The sequence below is a fragment of the Bombina bombina genome, chromosome 1 (genome assembly GCF_027579735.1).
Source record: "Bombina bombina isolate aBomBom1 chromosome 1, aBomBom1.pri, whole genome shotgun sequence".
In the NCBI taxonomy this organism is placed as follows: Eukaryota; Metazoa; Chordata; class Amphibia; order Anura; family Bombinatoridae; genus Bombina; species Bombina bombina.
This window is the reverse complement of record NC_069499.1, coordinates 255,827,788-255,851,236: the sequence shown is the minus strand read 5'-3', so window position 1 is coordinate 255,851,236 and position 23,449 is coordinate 255,827,788. Positions and strand designations below refer to the sequence as shown.

The following is a 23,449-nucleotide window of genomic DNA, read 5'->3' as shown; positions in this document are numbered from 1 at the left end:
TTTAAGGTAAGAAAAAATATTTATACATATGCATTTTCCCAAATAATGAAACTGACAGTCTGAAAGAAGGAATACTGATTATCCTGAATCATGGCAAATATAAGTTTAAAGACATATATTTAGAACTTTACGTATAAAGTGCCCAACCATAGCTTAGAGTGTCACAAAAAATAAGACTTACCCCAGGACACTCATCTACATATAGCAGATAGCCAAACCAGTACTGAAACGAGAATCAGTAGAGGTAATGGTATATAAGAGTATATCGTCGATCTGAAAAGGGAGGTAAGAGATGAATCTCTACGACCGATAACAGAGAACCTATGAAATAGATCCCGTCGAAGGAGACCATTGAATTCAAATAGGCAATACTCTCTTCACATCCCTCTGACATTCACTGCACTCTGAGAGGAAAACCGGGCTCCAGCCTGCTGCGAAGCGCATATCAACGTAGAATCTAGCACAAACTTACTTCACCACCTCCACGGGAGGCAAAGTTTGTAAAACTGAATTGTGGGTGTGGTGAGGGGTGTATTTATAGGCATTTTAAGGTTTGGGAAACTTTGCCCCTCCTGGTAGGAATGTGTATCCCATACGTCACTAGCTCATGGACTCTTGCTAATTACATGAAAGAAATGCAGTTACACTAACAAAATTTTTACAGTGTATGTAATAAGTTAGCAGAGCATTGCACCCACTTGCAAATGGATGATTAACCCCTTAATACCAAAAACGGAATAACAAATGACAAAAACGTTTTTTAAACAGTCTACTGTGGCTTTTTACCTCCCTCAATACGACTTTTGAAGCCTTTTGAGCCCTTCAGAGAAGTCCTGGATCATGCAGGAAGAAGCTGGATGTCTGTGTCTGTAATTTTTGCTGTGCAAAAAAACGCCAAAATAGGCCCCTCCCACTCATATTACAACAGTGGGAAGCCTCAGGGAACTGTTTCTAGGCAAAATTCAAGCCAGTCATGTAGAAAAAACTAGGCCCCAATAAGTTTTATCACCAAACATATGTAAAAAACGATTAAACATGCCAGCAAACGTTTTAAAATACACTTTTATAAGAGTATGTATCTCTATTAATAAGCCTGATACCAGTCGCTATCACTTCATTTAAGGCTTTACTTACATTACTTCGGTATCAGCAGCATTTTCTAGCAAATTCCATCCCTAGAAAAATATTTTAACTGCACATACCTTATTGCAGGAAAACCTGCACGCTATTCCCCCTCTGAAGTTACCTCACTCCTCAGAATATGTGAGAACAGCAAAGGATCTTAGTTACTTCTGCTAAGATCATAGAAAACACAGGCAGATTCTTCTTCTAAATACTGCCTGTGATAAACAGTACACTCCGGTACCATTTAAAAATAACAAACTTTTGATTGAAGAAATAAACTAAGTATAAAACACCACAGTCCTCTTACGACCTCCATCTTAGTTGAGAGTTGCAAGAGAATGACTGGATATGGCAGTGAGGGGAGGAGCTATATAGCAGCTCTGCTGTGGGTGATCCTCTTGCAACTTCCTGTTGGGAAGGAGAATATCCCACAAGTAATGGATGATCCGTGGACTGGATACACTTAACAAGAGAAATATACTGTTACCATATTTAGCTTATGTTAGATATATAGATTACTACTGTAACTATGTAAATATCACAATTAAATGGAACATGACATCCACATTTTCTTTCATGATTAAGGCAGAGTATTACATGATTATTGCCAAATTCTCTTGTTATCCTTTGTTGACCCAAGTAGCAATGCACTGCTGGGAACTAGCTAAACACATCTGGTGTGCCTATAACAAGAGGCATTTATGTGCAGCTACTAATCAGCAGCTAGTCCCCAAGTAGTGCATTACTGCTCCTGAGCCTACGGAGGTATGCTTTTTAACAAAAGTTACTAAGAGAATGAAGCAATTAGATAACATAAGTCAATTGCTGCTTCTTCAACAAATTATAACAAGAAGTAGAAGCAAATTTGACAATAGAAGCAAATTGGAAAGTTGTTTAAAATTTTCAGTTTCGCTTTACTGTCCCTTAAACAGAATTTAACTTTATCTGAAATGTGTGTTATTTTGTGTGAAATTTCTTGAAGATCTAGTCATGTTGCTAAACAATAATATTCTCATTAGCGGTAGTGTTTACCTTGTAATATTTGCTTCCAGTATCATTTTGAAAAAGGGTTATACACTTGCTGTCCAGTCTCCAGTAATGTCTTTTTCGCTGTCATAAAATAAAAAATAATTAGCAGATGAAAGAAGTTTTCTTAATAAACCAAAATAGATTAGTAGTATAAAAACAAAACAACTTCAGAACTCCTACAGATCTCTCCTTATGGTTAAAGGGACATTAAACATCTGTACTTTTTTCACTTGCTTTTCCTGCTCAATTTTCTTACTCGTAAGAAAAAAACGTAATTTATGCTTACCTGATAAATTAATTTCTTTCATGGTGGTGAGAGTCCACAATTCATTACCCCTGGGAATTACTCTTCCCTACCACTAGGTTGGAGGCAGATTCCCAAACCTCAGCAACTCTTAAAGCCCTCACACCTCAATGGCAACTCAGTCTGACGTCAAGCCAAAGATGTAGGAAAAGAATCAAGAGCAAACAAATAGAAGGGAAAAAAGATGTGCGTAAGAAAAAATACAAAAAAAACCCAGACCACCAGACAAACACAGGGCGGGTCTCACGGACTCTCAATACCATGAAAGAAATTAATTTATCATTTGTCTTTCATACAGGTGGTGAGTCTCCAAGATCCATTACTCCTGGGAACTAATACCCAAGCAGAGGAGTCTACGAGTAATGAAACATAACAGGGGGGATTTAAGAAACATCTTTTTTCACTGAAAAATTAAATCCCCAAAAACCTGAAAAAGGGCAAAACTCATGCAATGAAAAAAAAAACCAACAGGCAAATAACCATCCTGAGACAACTACCTGTAGGACATTCCTTTTCTTTTTATATTTATTTGTAACCAACACATTTGTAAGGCAATATTATGAGAAGCGAGACATACAAAAAACAAAGAAGACCAATAACATTATCAAGGAAGAAGCGACAATACATAAATTAAGGTCGCTCTTCTACAGGGTTCCAAATTTACATTTAGTCATGTAAATAATAATTATGTAAATTCACACTTGAATCCTGAATTTCTATATTTCTCATAGTAACTTGTTCCCACACCATATGTTGGTAGTTTTTGTCATTTTAACTTCTCAAAAGAACGAGAAAAGAAAAAAAAAAAAAATTGACTTTCCCTCGAGTTGCTTCCCTCCACCTGTAGGACATTCCTACCAGCAGCCTCCTCAGAAGTTTCACAAATGCCAAAATGGTAGAAATTAAGAAAAAATAGCTGCCTTGCAAAGTTGGACAACTGAAACCTCATTCCTAAAAGGTCAAGAAATATTAACCTAATAGAATGAGCAGTAATCCGTTAATGTGGAGGCTAACCTGCATACAAAAAAGACCTCATGGAACAGAAGTCTTAACCAAGAAGACAAAGAAATGGCAAAGGCTTACTGCCCTTTCCTGTAACCAGAAAAGAACACAAACTAGAAGTTTGTCTGAAAACTATAGTAGCATCAACAACATACTTTGATGCCTAAACAACAAATTCCTGTCTAATACAGACAGAAGATACAAAAACTAGGAAAGAAAACAAATCTAGTCCTAAGTGTCTGTCTCATACTAAAAAAAATACAATAAGAAAGAGAAAATAAAAGAACAGATAACTCAGAAAAACAGGCAAAAGAAACAAAACCCTCAAAACCGAAATAAGACTCCAAGATGGAGAAAATTGGTAAATAATAGACAAGCCAAAACTACAACAAAGCTATGAATACCTGAAAGATTAGCAATCTTCAAAAGGGAAAGAACTGAAAGAGCTGAAATCTGACCTTTCAAAAAACAAAAACAAAAATAGCGGATAAACCCATTTCCAAACCGTCCTGCAAAAACTGCAAAAAAAACACAACTAACATGATCCTTACATCAGGAAATAAAAGGTCCTTATAATAAAACTTCCTGAAAACAGGCTCACAAACCTGTATCGGAGTCTCAATAACAGAATCAGAGAAACCTCTCTGCATAAGAACTATTTGTTCAATCTCCATGCCATCAGGCTAAGAGATTTGAGACATGTATGAAAAGCATAATTTATGCTTACCTGATAAATGTATTTCTCTTGTATCGAGTACACGGATTCATCCTTACTTGTGGGATATTCTCCTTCCCTACAGGAAGTGGCAGAGAGAGCACCCACTGCAGAGCTGTCTATATAGCTCCCCCCTTAGCTCCACCCCCCAGTCATTCGACCGAAGGCTAGGAAGAAAAAGGAGAAACCATAGGGTGCAGTGGTGACTGAAAGTTTAAAAATAAAAATATATATGCCTGTCTTAAATAAACAGGGCGGGCCGTGGACTCGATACATCACAAGAGAAATACATTTATCAGGTAAGCATAAATTATGTTTTCTCTTGTAAGATGTTTCGAGTCCACGGATTCATCCTTACTTGAGGGATACCAATACCAAAGCTTTAGGACACGGATGAAGGGAGGGACAAGACAGGGACATTAAACGGAAGGCACCACTGCTTGTAGAACCTCTCCCCCAAAAATAGCCTCCGAAGAAGCAAAACTATCAAATTTGTAAAATTTGGAAAAAGTATGAAGCGAAGACCAAGTCGCCGCATTACAAATCTGTTCAACAGAAGCCTCATTTTTAAAAGCCCATGTGGAAGCCACAGCTCTAGTAGAATGAGCAGTAATTCTTTCAGGAGGCTGCTGTCCAGCAGTCTCATAGGCCAAACGAATGATGCTTTGCAGCCAAAAGGAAAGAGAGGTAGCCGTATCCTTTTGGCCTCTCCGCTTACCAGAATAAACAACAAACAATGAAGATGTTTGACGGAAATCTTTGGTTGCATGTAAGTAGAACTTTAAAGCACGAACCACATCAAGATTGTGCAACAGACGTTCCTTCTTTGATGAAGGATTAGGACACAGAGAAGGAACAACAATCTCTTGATTGATATTCTTATTAGAAACAACCTTAGGAAGAAAACCAGGTTTGGTACACAAAACCCCCTTATCTGCATGGAAAATAAGATAAGGGGAATCACACTGTAAAGCAGATAGCTCAGAAACTCTTCGAGCCGAAGAGATAGAAACTAAGAACAAAACTTTCCAAGATAGAAGCTTAATATCTATGGAATGCATAGGTTCAAACGGAACCCCTTGAAGAACTATAAGGACTAAGTTTAGGCTCCAAGGCGGAGCAACAGGCTTAAATACAGTCTTAATTCTGACCAAAGCCTGAATAAAAGTTTAAACGTCTGGAACATCTGCCAGACGTTTGTGTAGTAGAATAGACAAAGCCGATATTTGTCCTTTTAGAGAACTAGCTGATAATCCCTTCTCCAAACCTTCTTGGAGAAAAGACAATATTTTAGGAATCCTAATCTTACTCCACGAGTAACCTTTGGATTCACACCAATAAAGATATTTGCGCCAAATCTTATGATAGATCTTCCTGGTGACAGATTTTCTAGCCTGAATCAGGGTATCAATGACCGACTCAGAGAACCCACGCTTTGATAGAATTAGGTGCTCAATCTCCAAGCAGTCAGACGCAGAGAAACTAGATTTGGATGCGAGAATGGACCTTGGATTAAAGGTCCCGCCTCATTGGCAGGGTCCACGGTGGAACCGCTATCAGAATCACCGAAGCTCTCTCCTGCTTGATTCTGGCAACCAGACGTGGAAGGAGAGAAAGCCTTGGGATCCCGGGACCAGGACCCGTAACGAGGAAGTTTGGCATTCTGACGCGACGCCATCAGATCCAATTCTGGTGTGCCCCATAGCCAAATCAGCTGAGCAAATACCTACGGATGGAGTTCCCACTCCCCTGGATGAAAAGTCTGACGACTTAGAAAATCCGTCTCCCAGTTCTCTACTCCTGGAATGTGGATTGCTGAGAGATGGCAAGAGTGATCCTCTGCCCATCGGATTATTTTGGTTACCTCCATCATCGCTAGAGAACTCCTTGTTCCTCCTTGATGATTGATATAAGCTACAGTTGTGATGTTGTCCGACTGAAACCCGATGAATTTGGCTGCAGCAAGCAGAGGCCACGCCTGAAGCGCCTTGAATATCGCTCTCAGTTCTAGGATGTCTATCGGAAGAAGAGATTCCTCCCGAGACCATAAGCCCTGTGCTTTCAGGGAGTTCCAGACTGCACCCCAGCCTAGCAGGCTGGCATCTGTTGTTACAATGAGCCACTCTGGCCTGTGGAAGTACATTCCCTGAGACAGGTGTTCAAAAGTTTAGATTTAGATGACACATCAGCAGACCAGAACTTAAGCCATAATGCCCTGCATGCTAAAATGGCAAAACCTGAATTCTTTGCCGCTAATTTAGCCAGTTGAAAAGCGGCATCTGTAATAAAAGAATTAGCCAATTTAAGGGCCTTGATTCTGTCCATAATCTCCTCTAATGGAGTCTCCATCTGAAGAGCCTCTTCTAGAGCCTCTTCTAGAGCCTCAAACCAGAAAACAGCTGCAGTAGTTACAGGAACAATGCACGCAATAGGTTGGAGAGAAAAACCCTGATGAACAAATTTTTCTTCAGGAGACCCTCTAATTTTTTATCCATAGGATCTTTGAAAGCACAACTGTCTTCGATAGGTATAGTTGTACGCTTAGACAGAGTAGAAATAGCTCCCTCCACCTTAGGAACTGTCTGCCACGAGTCCCGCATGGTGTCAGATATGGGAAACATTTTCTTAAAAACAGGAGGGGGAGAGAACGGAATACCTGGTCTATCCCACTCCTTAGTAATAATATTCACAATCCTCTTAGGGACTGGAAAAACATCAGTGTAAACAGGAACCTCTAAGTATTTATCCGTTTTACACAATTTCTCTGGAACCATTATAGGGTCACAATCATCTAGAGTCACTAATACCTCCCTGAGCAATAAGCGGAGGTATTCAAGCTTAAATTTAAAGGCTGTCATATCAGAATCTGTCTGAGGATGCGTCTTTCCTGAATCAGAAATTTCTCCCTCAGATAACAAATCCCTCACACCTACTTCAGAGCAGTGTGAGGGCATATCAGATACGGCTACTAAAGCGTCAAACAGCTCAGCATTTTTCCTAAACCCAGAGCTGTCCCGCTTTCCTTGTAAACCTTAGTATGTGAAATGTCCACAGCACTATAAATTTTCAAAATGCTTTATTCAGACATAAAAACAGCAACGTTTCGTGACCATATGTCACTTAATCATGCTTGGTATAGCATGATTAAGTGACATATGGTCACGAAACGTTGCTGTTTTTATGTCTGAATAAAGCATTTTGAAAATTTATAGTGCTGTGGACATTTCACATACTAAGGATTATATGTGGGGTTTGGCAGTTTTACCCCAGTCTACACGTGCACTTTACTACAGGAGTGCTGGCCCTCACTGGGATACTTTTCCTTGTAAACCAGGCAGTTCAGATAAAACCTCTGTGAGGGTTGTATTCATAACTGTGGCCATGTCTTGTAAAGTAAAAGAATTTGACGCACTAGAGGTACTTGGCGTCACTTGTGCGGGCGTTACTGGTTGTGACACTTGGGGAGAGCTAGATGGCGAACCCTCATTTACTTCTGACTGAGAATCATCTATTGCTCTATTTTTAAGTACTAATATATGTTCTTTATAGTTTATAGACATATCAGTACAATTGGGACACATTCTAAGAGGGGGTTCCACAATGGCTTCCAAACATATTAAACAAGGATTTTGCTTGGTGTCAGACATGTTAAACAGGCTAGTAATGTAACAAGCAAGCTTGGAAAACACTGTAATCAAAGTAAAAAATACTTAGAAATAAAACGGTACTGTGCCTTTAAGAGGAAAAAAAAAAAAGCTGCTTAGCACTACCCTTATACCTGAAATTATTTCACAGAAAAGGAAACATTGCAATAACCTGATTTATTATTGCAGACAAAAGGGTATCCAAGACCTAGGAAAATATTCTGGGAAATTATCACAGACCAAACTGTAGAGCACCAAACTAAAAATGTTAGACCAGAAAGGCAAACCTAGGAAACGGATGATATTCCTAGGGGATAGAAACATGAAGATAAAAATCTCAAAACTTTTATGGACATAGACTGACCTTGCAAAATATAAGGCAGAAAAAACCCCAAATATAGTCACTATTTAGAAAATTAAAGCTTTGAAAGATTAGTTCAGAGCCTTTAGCCCCAGAACTCGTCTGAAAATTCCTCCCTACAAAGGAATAAGAAGAGGTTAGAATAAAACTGAATTCTCTGTACCAACAAAGGAACAGGAACAAACACCCCCATACATTCTAAATCCAAAACTGACTAGAAAAAGGACAGAGCCTTCCAATAAATTCACAAAACATAGGACAGAGAAAACCTTTCTAGCAAGGCCTCATTTCTGAAACCTATTCATTAACCCTGAGAGATTATATTAAAAACTCAAAAATCAAGAAGAGACAAACCAAACCTCCAGAAAGAAGCCTAACCTGCCACCAACCAGAGTTTCTGGAACAAAGACTGCACGTTCATGCAAACTGAGATAAGAGAATAAATTAGATAGACTGCTCAGACATGTTCCAGTTATAACGTGGCTTCCAGACAGAACCATTTTCTGTCCTGTTCTGAGGAAAGGAACCAAAACAGATTCAAATTCATCCCTAGACTTCTAGTCCCTTTATCTTACATCACATAAGAGATAGCAGAATCCAAATACATTTTTTCTATAAAAAGATAGATACAAATCTTGATTTAAAAAAACGTAAAATTACCAAGTCTTAAAGTAAATGTCAACTTTCATGATAAAGTGCATGGTTTTTAAAAAACAACTATTAAAAACACGGGCACTTTCATTCATGAACATTTACATTGCACCGGATTTTACAAATAGTACTTCTCCTGAAATGCCGGATCACGATCCCATGCCTGCAGCTCCTCTGTAATTCGTCAGCAATGACGAAGCCGGCTCTCTCCAATCAAGGCTTCCCCCAGGAGTGTTCATCTTGTGAGGCCACACCGTGATTGGAGGAAGCCAGTTTCGTCATTGCTGTGAAAGTACAGCAGGAAGAAGTATGCAAGGGGAATCGGCGATCCGGCGTTTCAGAAGAAGGTGAGTATTTGTAAAATCCGGTGCAATGTAAACTTTCATGAATGTAAGTGCCCCTGTTTTTAATAGTTTTTTTTTTTTAAAAACCAGGCACTTTATCATGAAAGTTGACATTCACTTTAACCAAAAAAGCCCTAAAAAGTGCTGCTAAAGACATGCTTCAAGATAACACTTAATGAAAGCATAAGCACATTTACCAGAACAGCTTAAAATCTTCACTAGCGTAATAGTCAGTAAATTGCCCAAAAAGATTATTAAAACGAAAGAAAGAAAGAAGCAGCAACTATATCACTAATAGATAATATTGCTCTAAAAACAAAACCTGCTGAAAAACACTCCTCTGGAAGGATTCTAACTCCCAAAAGAAATAGGGACATTGGAAGCTAAAAAAGGATATCATTTTTTAAAACCTTACAGAAAGATTAAAAATAAATACCTGGCTAAACCCAATCTCTGGAATAATCTCAGAGACCCCATCAGGTAAAGGATATATATCAGGGGATTTAACCATAGGAATAAAAACAGGATTTAAAAAAGAAAACCGGCATATACCTATCCACTTGAGGACCTTAAACCCAAGAGAATATATATATATATATATATATATATATATATATATATATATATATATATATATATATATATATATATATATATATATATATATATATATATATATATATATATATAGTGTAAGTTCATTAAAAAGAGAACAAGTATGCTTAATTTAAATGAATAAATATACAATGAACATAACCTCTTCCTCGGTGAATAAAGCAGCTTCATGACTAGAAACATTAACCCCAGCAGGCTTAGAGCTAATAGAAGGACAATTCTTATCTGACCTTTCATGCTTACTTAGAGGAGGCATGGCCTTAAATATTTCAGACACAGAAGACCAAATAAAATCCTAGATTCCAGGATTCATAGGATTTCCCTGTAAAAAACAAACAGAAGGAGCAGTAATCCCCTTATAAGCAAGAGCAATGTTAGATAGGTCAGAATGCATTGAAATGATAATACATTTATTGCATAACTTAGTCTGAGATTAAAATATCAGTTTATAAACAATACTAACGAAAAGTGTTCAAATGACCCAGCTTCTAAGGCAGATTAAAAGGTAATATCCCCATTATAAAAAAGCTTTAAAGAAAAGAAAAATGCTTACCCCTTCTAAAAAGAACTCGTATAAATTCAAAAATTATAACAGCACAGTTTACCTGTTATCTATATAGTGTACATAAGAAAGGAGGCTCAAGACAAACTGGTGTCATTTAAAGTAAAAAAGTACACCAAAAAGTACTTCATCACGCTAAAGCACACAGTCCCAAAAGCCGGCGTGCGTAAAAAAAAAATGCAAGCGAAAAAAACAAAATTTATGCTTAACAGATCCTTTACTGTTGGGAAAACAATAACCAAGCTCCAGAGGACACTGAAGGAATAACGGGAGGGGATAAAGAAAGAGGCGGACCCTAATCTGAGATAACCACAGCCTGTAAAACCTTCTCCCAAAAGGTGTTTAAGCCGAAGCAAACACATAAAATTTGTAAAATATAGAAAAAGTATTTAAGGAGGACCAGGTAGCCACCTTACAAATCTGAACTATAGAGGCTTTGTTTTTAAAAGCCCAGGAAGAAGCAACTGCTCTAGTGTTAAAATGTAGTGGCCTTCTGACCCCTACGTCAACCCGCATAAATGACAAACAAAGATGAAGATCGTCTGAATTCCTTAGTTTCCTGAAGGTAAAACTTCAAAGCACGAACCACATTCAAATTGTGAAGCAAACATTCCTTCGCTGGAGGAGGATTGGGACACAAGGAAGAGACAACTATCTCTTGATTGATGTTACGATTTTACACAACCTTAGGAAGGAAATCTAACCTAGTACGTAAAACCGCCTTATCGGCATAAAAATTAAGGTAAGGTGGGTCACACTGTAAAGTCGAGATCTCGGAGACTTTGTGGACTAAGCATTCAATCTCCACACATTCAGCCTCAGAGAATCTAGAATTTGATGTAGGAAGGGACCCTTTATCAGCAGGTTCCGTGCGACAAGGTAACCTCCACGATGGAGAAGAGGACGTTTTCACCAGATCCGCGAACCAGGTCCTTCGCGGCCAGGATGGAGCAATTAGAATCACTAATACTAGTTCCTGCTTGATGCAGGCCACAACACAAGGGAGAAGAGGCAATGGAGGAAAGAGATATGAGTCTGAACCTCCATGGAACCGCTAGAGCATCTATTAACTCTGCTTGAGGTTCCCTCGATAACAACCCGTACCTGGGTAGTTTGGCATTGAAATGAGAGGCCATAAGATCCATCTCCGCCATCCACCATCTGCTGCATATCTCTCCAAACACCTCAGGGTGGAGAAACCATTCACCCTGCTGAGGAAGTCTGCTTCCCAGTTGTCCACACCCGGAATGTGGATCGCCAACAGCACAGAGGTGTGGGCTTCTGCTCATTCTAGGATTGGGGACACCTCCCTCATTGCTAAGGAACTTCCCAATCCTCCCTGATGGTTGATGTAAGCAACCATTGTTATATTGTCTGATTGGAATCTGATAAACTGGGCCGAGCCCAGAAGAGGCCAAGCCTTCAGCACATTAAAGATTTTCTGACACTTCTCTGCCATCCTCCTCTAGTGAAGAAAGGCAAAGAATGACTGTGGATGGGGAAGTGGGAGGGACATTTAAGCCTTTGGCTGGGGTGTCTTTACCTCCTCCTGGTGGTCAGGTGTTGTATTACCCAACAGTAAGGAATATCGTTGTAGACTCTCCCTGCCTTACGGAAAGAAAACTAGAATGTTTACAAAAATGTATGCCACCAAACACACAGTGAAAAATTATAAGCACTTAATAATAAAGAGGAATTACCTAAAAAATATAGAACTGTCCCAAGGTCATATACATATATACAGGGAGTGCAGAATTATTAGGCAAGTTGTATTTTTGAGGATTAATTTTATTATTGAACAACAACCATGTTCTCAATGAACCCAAAAAACGCATTAATATCAAAGCTGAATAGTTTTGGAAGTAGTTTTTAGTTTGTTTTTAGTTATAGCTATTTTAGGGGGATATCTGTGTGTGCATGTGACTATTACTGTGCATAATTATTAGGCAACTTAACAAAAAACAAATATATACCCATTTCAATTATTTATTTTTACCAGTGAAACCAATATAACATCTCAACATTCACAAATATAAATTTCTGACATTCAAAAACAAAACAAAAACAAATCAGTGACCAATATAGCCACCTTTCTTTGCAAGGACACTCAAAAGCCTGCCATCCATGGATTCTGTCAGTGTTTTGATCTGTTCACCATCAACATTGCGTGCAGCAGCAACCACAGCCTCCCAGACACTGTTCAGAGAGGTGTACTGTTTTCCCTCCTTGTAAATCTCACATTTGATGATGGACCACAGGTTCTCAATGGGGTTCAGATCAGGTGAACAAGGAGGCCATGTCATTAGATTTTCTTCTTTTATACCCTTTCTTGCCAGCCACGCTGTGGAGTACTTGGACGCGTGTGATGGAGCATTGTCCTGCATGAAAATCATGTTTTTCTTGAAGGATGCAGACTTCTTCCTGTACCACTGCTTGAAGAAGGTGTCTTCCAGAAACTGGCAGTAGGACTGGGAGTTGAGCTTGACTCCATCCTCAACCCGAAAAGGCCCCACAAGCTCATCTTTGATGATACCAGCCCAAACCAGTACTCCACCTCCACCTTGCTGGTGTCTGAGTCTGACTGGAGCTCTCTGCCCTTTACCAATCCAGCCACGGGCCCATCCATCTGGCCCATCAAGACTCACTCTCATTTCATCAGTCCATAAAACCTTAGAAAAATCAGTCTTGAGATATTTCTTGGCCCAGTCTTGACGTTTCAGCTTGTGTGTCTTGTTCAGTGGTGGTCGTCTTTCAGCCTTTCTTACCTTGGCCATGTCTCTGAGTATTGCACACCTTGTGCTTTTGGGCACTCCAGTGATGTTGCAGCTCTGAAATATGGCCAAACTGGTGGCAAGTGGCATCTTGGCAGCTGCACGCTTGACTTTTCTCAGTTCATGGGCAGTTATTTTGTGCCTTGGTTTTTCCACACGCTTCTTGTGACCCTGTTGACTATTTTGAATGAAACGCTTGATTGTTCGATGATCACGCTTCAGAAGCTTTGCAATTTTAAGAGTGCTGCATCCCTCTGCAAGATATCTCACTATTTTTGACTTTTCTGAGCCTGTCAAGTCCTTCTTTTGACCCATTTTGCCAAAGGAAAGGAAGTTGCCTAATAATTATGCACACCTGATATAGGGTGTTGATGTCATTAGACCACACCCCTTCTCATTACAGAGATGCACATCACCTAATATGCTTAATTGGTAGTAGGCTTTCGAGCCTATACAGCTTGGAGTAAGACAACATGCATAAAGAGGATGATGTGGTCAAAATACTCATTTGCCTAATAATTCTGCACGCCCTGTAATAAACATCAATAAGCACTCTGATACTGGAGGAAGCCAGTAGGAAGCCAAAACCAGTGCTGGAACATAACGGCAAAGGATCAGGAATAGAAGTATATTGACGAACCAACAAATCCCTGCGACAGCCATGAAAAGGCTTGTGACTAAATCCCAATAGGTGACCTTTATGCCACTACCAATACTCCAAATACATCCCTCCTACAAGGACTGTATTCTGAGGGGAAATGGGCCTCAACTCAGTCTGAGAACCCTTCTCACTGAAGAACCAAATACACATCTTCATTCTCCAACCTTGCCAGTGAGGTGAGAGGGGTATTATAGAGTTCTTGGGGTTTTTCAGAATCTTTGCCATTTCCTAGTGGTAGAGAAGAGTAATTCCTGGGAGAACAGATCGTAGACTCTCACCACCTTTATGAAAGTAATTGTGCTTGATACACTGCCCCAAGAGAGCAGGATAAAAAAAAAAACTTCTACTACAAAATACTATGCAGTAATTGAGTTTACATTCTCCTAGTATATGTACCTAACCAGACAGATAAATATGAAGTTAAACATATTTAAAATGGCTTTTTTAATGGACATTTCAACAGAATTCACAAGAATGCAACTTTTTCAAACAAATTTACAGTTTTAAAAGCTTTTACACACAGAAGGTGAAATGAAATAAGCAGAAGTAGTGTTTCCACATACCATAGGGTCTTTGCTGGTATAATGCACCATCCATCCTTCTTTCATGACACTGCTGCTTTTCCTCTTTGTGTGTTTGACAGACTGGACTACTCGCATTAGAGGGATATTGTTACTGGCTGAAGGACTTTAATAAAAAAAAAAAAAAAAACATAATTTATGTAAGAACTTACCTGATAAATTAATTTCTTTCATATTGGCAAGAGTCCATGAGCTAGTGACGTATGGGATATACATTCCTGCAAGGAGGGGCAAAGTTTCCCAAACCTCAAAATGCCTATAAATACACCCCTCACCACACCCACAATTCAGTTTAACGAATAGCCAAGAAGTGGGGTGATAAAGGAGCGAAAGCATCAAACAGGGAATTGGAATAATTGTGCTTTATACAAAAAAAAAATCATAACCACCACAAAAAGGGTAGGCCTCATGGACTCTTGCCAATATGAAAGAAATGAATTTATCAGGTAAGTTCTTACATAAATTATGTTTTCTTTCATGCAATTGGCAAGAGTCCATGAGCTAGTGACGTATGGGATAGCAGATACCCAAGATGTGGAACTTCCACGCAAGAGTCACTAGAGAGGGAGGGATTAAAGACAGCCAATTCCGTTGAAAAAATAATCCATAACCCAAATCAAAAAGTTTTAATCTTAATATGAAAAAAACTGAAATTATAAGCAGAAGAATCAAACTGAAACAGCTGCCTGAAGTATTTTTCTACCAAAAACTGCTTCAGAAGAAGAAAAAACATCAAAATGGTAGAATTTAGTAAAAGTATGCAAAGAAGACCAAGTTGCTGCAAATCTGATCAACAGAAGTTTCATTCTTAAAAGCCCAGGAAGTAGAAACTGACCTAGTAGAATGAGCCTTAATCCTTTGAGGCGGGGATCTACCCGACTCCACATAAGCATGATAAATCAAAGACTTTAACCAAGATGCCAAAGAAATGGCAGAAGCCTTCTGACCTTTCCTAGAACCAGAAAAGACAACAAATAGACTAGAAGTCTTCCTGAAATCTTTAGTAGCTTTAACATAATATTTCAAAGCTCTAACTACATACAAAGAATGTAAAGATCTCTCCAGAGAATTCTTAGGATTAGGACACAAAGAAGGGACAACAATTTCTCTACTAATTTTGTTAGAATTCACAACTTTAGGTAAAAAATTAAATGAAGTCCGAAACACTGCCTTATCCTGATGAAAAATCAGAAAAGGAGATTCACAAGAAAGAGCAGATAACTCAGAAACTCTTCTAGCAGAAGAGATGGCCAAAAGGAATAAAACTTTCCAAGAAAGTAATTTAATATCCAGAGAATGCATAGGTTCAAACGGAGGAGACTGTAAAGCCCTCAGAACCAAATTAAGACTCCAGGGAGGAGAAATTGACTTTATGACAAGCTTAATACTAACCAAAGCCTGTACAAAACAATGAATATCAGGATGATTAGCAATCTTTCTGTGAAAAAGTACAGAAAGAGCAGAGAAACTGTAAAATTCTAGGAATTCTAAAAGAATGCCAAGAGAATTTATGTGAAGAACACCAAGAAATGTAAGTCTTCCAGACTCGGTAATAGATCTTTCTAGACACAGATTTACGAGCCTGTAACATAGTATTAATCACTGAATCAGAGAAACCTCTATGACTAAGTATTAAGCGTTCAATCTCCATACCTTCAAATTTAATGATTTGAGATCCTGATGGAAAAATGGGCCTTGAGATAGAAGGTCTGGCCTTAACGGAAGTGTCCAAGGTTGGCAACTGGCCATCCGAACGAGATCCGCATACCAAAACCTGTGTGGCCATGCTGGAGCCACCAGCAGTACAAACGTACGCTCCATTAGGATTTTGGAAATCACTTTTGGAAGAAGAACTAGAGGCGGAAAGATATAGGCAGGTTGATAATTCCAAGGAAGTGACAACGCGTCCACCGCTTCCGCCTGAGGATCCCTGGATCTGGACAGATACCTGGTAGGTTTCTTGTTTAGATGAGAGGCCATCAGATCTATTTCTGGAAGTCCCCAGATTTGAACAATCTGAAGAAATACCTCTGGGTGAAGAGACCATTCGCCCGGATGTAACGTCTGGCGACTGAGATAATCCGCTTCCAAATTGTCTATACCTGGGATGTGAACCGCAGAAATTAGACAGGAGCTGGATTCAGCCCATACAAGTATCTGAGATACTTCTTTCATAGCCTGAGGACTGTGAGTCCCCCCTTGATGATTAACATATGCCACGGTTGTGACATTGTCTATCTGAAAACAAAAAAACAATTCTCTCTTCAGAAGAGGCCAGAACTGAAGAGCTCTGAAAATCGCACGGAGTTCCAAAATGTTGATTGGTAATCTAGCCTCCTGAGATTCCCAAACCCCCTGCGCTGTCAGAGATCCCCATACAGCTCCCCAACCTGAAAGACTCGCATATGTTGAGATCACAGTCCAGGTTGGACGAACAAAAGAGGCCCCTTGAATTAAACGATGGTGATCCAACCACCAACTCAGAGAAGATCGAACATTGGGATTTAAGGATATTGTGATATCTTTGTATAATCCCTGCACCATTGGTTCAGCATACAAAGCTGGAGAGGTCTCATGTGAAAACGAGCAAAAGGGATTGCGTCCAATGCAGCAGTCATGAGACCTAGAATTTCCATGCACAAAGCTACCGAAGGGAATAATTGAGACTGAAGGTTTCAACAAGCTGAAACTAATTTCAGACATCTCTTTCTGTTAGAGACAAAGTCATGGACACTGAATCTATTTGGAAACCCAAAAAGGTTACCCTTGTCTGAGGAATCAAGGAACTCTTTGGTAAATTGATCCTCCAACCATGTCTTTGAAGAAACAACACAAGTTGATTCGTATGAGATTCTGCAGAATGTAAAGACTGAGCAAGTACCAAGATATCGTCCAAATAAGGAAATACCGCAATACCCTGCTCTCTGATTACAGAGAGAAGGGCACCGAGAACCTTTGAAAAGATCCTTGGAGCTGTTGCTAGGCCAAACGGAAGAGCAACAAACTGGTAATGCTTGTCTAGAAAAGAGAATCTCAGAAACTGATAGTGATCTGGATGGATAGGAATATGAAGATATGCATCCTGTAAGTCTATTGTAGACATATAATGCCCTTGCTGAACAAAAGGCAGAATAGTCCTTATAGTCACCATTTTGAATGTTGGTATCCTTACATAATGATTCAATATTTTTAGATCCAGAACTGGTCTGAAGGAATTCTCCTTCTTTGGTACAATGAACAGATTTGAGTAAAACCCCAGACCCCGTTCCAGAACTGGAACTGGCACAATTACCCCAGCCGACTCTAGATCTGAAACACATTTCAGAAACGCCTGAGCCTTTAGTGGGTTTACTGGAATGCGTGAGAGAAAAAAATCTTTTCACAGGTGGTCTTACCTTGAAACCTATTCTGTACCCTTGAGAAACAATGTTCTGAATCCAAAGACTTTGAATCGAATTGATCCAAACATCTTTGAAAAATCGTAACCTGCCCCCTACCAGCTGTGCTGGAATGAGGGCCGCACCTTCATGCGGATTTGGGAGCTGGTTTTGACTTTCTAAAAGGCTTGGATTTATTCCAGACTGGAGAAGGTTTCCAAATGGAAACTGTTCCTTTAGGGGAAGGGTCAGGCTTTTGTTCCTTATTCTGACGAAAGGAACAAAAACGATTAGCAGCCCTATATTTACCTTTAGATTTTTTTGTCCTGAGGCAAAAAGGCTCCCTTCCCCCCAGTCACAGTTGAAATTATTGAATCTGAGAACCAAATAATTTATTACCTTGGAAAGAAAGAGAAAGCAACGTTGACTTAGAAGTCATATCTGCATTCCAAGACTTAAGCCATAAAGCTCTTCTAGCTAAAATAGCTAAAGACATATACCTGACATCAATTCTAATGATATCGAAAATGGCATCACAAACAAAGTTATTAGCATGTTGAAGAAGTTTAACAATGCTATAAGCATTATGGTCTGAGACTTGTTGCGCTAAAGCCTCCAACCAGAAAGTGGAAGCTGCAGCAACATCAGCCAAAGAAATAGCAGGTCTATGAAGATTACCTGAACATAAATAAGCCTTCCTTAGAAAGGATTCAAGCTTCCTATCTAAAGAAGTACTATCTGCCGTAGGAATAGTAGTACGTTTAGCAAGAGTAGAGATAGCCCCATCAACTTTGGGGATTTTTTCCCAAAACTCTAATCTATCAGATGGCAACGGGTACAATTTCTTAAACCTTGGAGAAGGAGTAAAAGTAGTACCCAGACTATTCCATTCCCTAGAAATTACTTCTGAAATAGCATCAGGAACTGGAAAAACTTCTGGAATAACTACATGAGGTTTAAAAACTGAATTTAAACGCTTATTAGTTTTAATATCAAGAGGACTATCTAATGCAATCAACACTTCTTTAAGTAAAGAACGAATAAACTCCATCTTAAACAAATATGAAGATTTATCAGTGTCAATATCTGAGGCAGAATCTTCTGAACCAGATAGATCCTCATCAGAAATAGATAAGTCAGAATGATGGCGATCATTTAAAAATTTATCTGAAATATGAGAAGTTTTAAACGACCTCTTACGTTTACTAGAAGGAGGAATAACAGACAGAGCCTTCCGAATAGAATTAGAAACAAATTCTTTTACATTAACAGGAACATCCTGAACATTAGATGTTGAAGGAACAACAACAGGTAATGGATTATTACTAATGGAAATATTATCTGCGTTTGATAGTTTATCATGACAACTAACACAAACTACAGCCGGAGGAACAGTTACCAAAAGTTTACAACAAATGCACTTAGCTTTGGTAGAACCAACATCAGGCAGCGTCTTTCCAGAAGTAGATTCTGATCCAGGGTCAGGTAGTGACATCTTGCAATATGTAATAGAAAAAACAACATATAAAGCAAAATTATCAAATTCCTTAAATGGCAGTTTCAGGAATGGGAAAAAAATGCAAAACAAAACAAGCCTCTAGAAACCAGAAGCAACTAAAAAGTGAGACTGAAATAATGTGAAAAAAAACTGGCGGCAAGTATGACGCCCACATTTTTGGTGCCATATATAACGCCCACATTTTTTTGGCGCTAAGAATTACGCCCATATTTTTTGGCGCCAAAAACGTCTGCAACACACATACGTCAAAAAATTAAGCAATCACGTGAAATGACTAAATTTTTGTGCCAAAAAAGTCTTGCGCCAAGAATGACGCAATAAATTGAAGCATTTTCTGCACCCGCGAGCCTAACAGCCCGCAATTTAGAAAAAAAGTCAATTGAAAATTGAAATTTTTAAGGTAAGAAAAAATATAATTCATATGCATTTTCCCAAAAAAATGAAACTGACAGTCTGAAAGAAGGAATACTGATCATCCTGAATCATGGCAAATATAAATTTAACACATATATTTAGAACTTTACATATAAAGTGCCCAACCATAGCTTAGAGTGTCATGAATAGAAATAAGACTTACTTACCCTAAGACACTCATCTACATATAGTAGATAGCCAAACCAGTACTGAAACGAGAATCAGTTGAGGTAATGGTATATAAGAGTATATCGTTGATCTGAAAAGGGAGGTAGGAGAAGAAATCTCTACGACAGATAACAGAGAACCTATGAAAAAGATTCCCTAGAGGAAGACCATGGTATTCAAATAGGCAATACTCTATTCACATCCCTCTGACATTCACTGCACTCTGAAAGGAAAACCGGGCTTCAGTCTGCTGCGAAGCGCATATCAACTTAGAAATTTAGCACAAACTTACTTCACCACCTCCATGGGAGGCAAAGTTTGTAAAACTGAATTGTGAGTGTGGTGAGGGGTGTATTTATAGGCATTTTGAGTTTTGGGAAACTTTGCCCCTCCTGGTAGGAATGTATATCCCATACGTCACTAGCTCATGGACAATTACATGAAAGAAATATATATATATATATACACACATATATAAATATACTTTCTTATGAATGTCAGAAAACCTCATTAGTATTCACCATGACACACAGTCACCTCAGAAAACTTTCTTACAAACATTATAGGTGTGAGTAGATTATATGTTGCATCTAGATTACTCACTTAAAGCTCTGAAAATTTTAATTTATTTTTAATCAGAACTTAAATCATCCAAAACAATCTATTTGCTTTAATGTTCTAGGTCAGATCCTTATAATCTCCCTCAATTGGTTAATTTGTTTTGCTGTTTTACATCAACACCATAGCTTGTTCCTATTCTACCATGTTGTATTTCTCCTAATACATTTCCAATCATTAAAAGGTGTTAACATTCCCATTTCCTACAAAAATTTCTTTCCAAAACAAAACTATAGGGTTGATTCCATGTTCCCATTTTTTATTTCAATGTTGGAAAATAGGAATGGACACTTTTTTTGTTGACAAAGTGAATACAAACACAGCCAATGTTGTTAACTTACAAAAAATAGGATTTCCACTTTCCAAGAATGGCACCGCTTATGCAGATAATGGATGTTGATCACTGAAATACTATATGGTTAATGCAGTCCATGTGTGTTTTGAAATTGAATAGAGAGGTGTTTATGATAATTGTTCAAATCTGAATGATTTGTATATGATCATGAAAGGCATACTAGGTATGTTGCTCAATGATGTATTTAACACTGAATAAGTTAAAAGTATTTAAAATTATTTTTTTAATTCATTTGGCAAGATTCTCATCTAAAAATCTGTGGGAAATGACCATTAGAAGAAAAGTTGCCACAACTTTTCTTCTACAACAGGATTTTAATAGTTTGCACACTGTAAATCATGAAAGCAAGAAGGTTTACAATACCGCCATAAGTTCCAAACCTTACTTTACAGAACAAGGTTTGTCTTTGCTGAATACCTATTAGTGTAAGAAGTTTGCAACCCAAGGTTCTAGATACTGCAAATTAGAGATGCAACAACTAATCGTCATAATCGATAATCGATTATTAAAATAGTTGTCAACGAATCTCATAATCTCATAATCGATTAGTTGGTTTGCAATTAGTTGGTCTGTGCACAACACCAGTTGCTTCACTCCAATGAACTCCTGCATATAGTATTGTGTTTTATGGTTATGTCCTTAGCCTAAAGTACGTCTACTTTTCACTTTTTCAGGACAGTATACGTTTACAACTACTCCTGGCTTATGTGCAACCCAGATATAATAGTCATCATTTGGATTGTTTATATTAAATTTGGTGATTTGGAACTATGCTTTGCATGATATAGTGCCAAGCTTGTTGTTTACACCTTGCTCCTAGATTGATGCGAGTTATTTAAATTGATGTGCACTATTATCTGTTTGCACAATTATTAGCGTATTGCTTGCTATTGCTGATTATATGCACTGTATAAATAAATGGTCCTGTTATTGATATACAGTCCTTAGCGCTTTTGATTTTTTTTTAATTGTTTTTTTAATTTTTTAATAAATTGTGATAATATGTACCAGATTCAACCTTTATTTTTAGAGCGGACTAGATATTTCCCCTAACCTTATAGCTGGTTATTTACCATTGCATATAGATATTCAAGATATTTTTATGTTAGAATGAAGTTAAGGTTTGATTTATTGAGAGGACCCTTACCAAGGTAGAAAAACAGAATGTTATTAACAGTGATAGTCTAACTCTTTCTATTTCTACCTCTTTTTTTTGTGCTTTTGTTTTGTTTAATTATAAAACTGTGCTCTGCTGCTTAAAAATTGAAGAAACAGTTGTGTTAATGTAAAGTTTTAGTCTGAAGTTTATATTTGTAACACTCATGTGGATTTTATTTAAAACATAGAAAACTATTATTGATTCTCTTTTTATCCGATTAGTCGATTAATCGAAAAAATAATCGGCCGATTAATCGATTATGAAAATAATAGTTAGTTGCAGCCCTACTGCAAATGAAAAAACATTTTTTTTTTTACTTCTGTTCAAACAAGTGCAGATGATCTTGGTTACCATTAAAGAATATGGAACTGTTAAATAGAAATGCCTACATTAAATTATTGTAGTTTACAAACATGAAAATGTGAATACAAAATAAATAAAAGTAATAATAGATTTTAAGTGTGTGATGGCTAAATGTAATTCCTAGATGTCAGTGTCATGATTTGTTTTCTTGCATTTCCTGCAGCTCTTGTTAGCTGTAAGAGATATCACATACATGTCTATTAAATGCTTATAGAAATCTATTTCCTGCCCACTACCGAGGCACTAAACAATATAGTGATGAATATATGTTTGATAAATCTAGACCATATATTCATATTTACATGTAAAACGGCATATGCAACTATTTCAAAATGTACTGCACATGCATAGATAACTATTCAAAATTGTCTTGGTTGCTATGTATGCATCACATGGATAGACTATTTTCCTGCTCTCTGCTCAGATCTGATCCAAACTTTTCCAAATACGAAAACAGTGTTCTCACTTGGATTGTGATGACTCAGAACTTAAAAATCGTAGATCAGAGCCAAAAAAAAGAATCTGAATAATTGGAATCAACACCTATATCACTTGTACAAAGCCAGGCTGTTATCTTTATGCTTTCACATATTACTGTATATGGCTTTCTGATTTATTCAATAGATTTTGTCACCATTACACTGAGATTCACGGCCTGATTCAACTAAACTTTTGATTTTAAGACACCAACTGATTACATGGCACAGGACAACCTGACTAGTACATTGGTTAACACATGGAATCACATTAGTAGAGGATGTACAGCCCAATCAAAAGATCTAGTGTAAATAGGTTACGTGCAATATACTAATGCATGCAGCTTAGAGAATAAATTACCTGAGATTACTTCAGTAAGGACTACAGACATTTTGGATTAGAAAGCTGTAAAACAGTCATGGTACAATGATTCCCAAATGAATTATAGCCCTATCTGATTTCTAAATCAGTTCTAAAAGGAGAGCAAATAAATTGATACAAGATGCTTAGCAGTATGTCTTTATAAAAAAGGGTGGCTGATTCATGGGACAGACTCCCAATACATGTAGTAAGGACAACTGCAGTAAGGGATTTCTAGATTGTCGGGGACATACATAAGGCTATCATGAGAAGT

The 23,449-nt window shown here is 38.0% G+C and overlaps 1 protein-coding gene across 1 annotated transcript in view; it reads right to left on the bottom strand.

Moving 5' to 3' along the window:
• PRKD1 (protein kinase D1) overlaps window positions 1–23,449 on the bottom strand; it is a 503,446-nt gene that overhangs the window by 127,481 nt on the left and 352,516 nt on the right. The window contains 2 exon segments of the mRNA XM_053697941.1: window positions 2,158–2,235; window positions 14,348–14,471. Coding sequence (XP_053553916.1) covers window positions 2,158–2,235; window positions 14,348–14,471 — 202 coding nt within the window.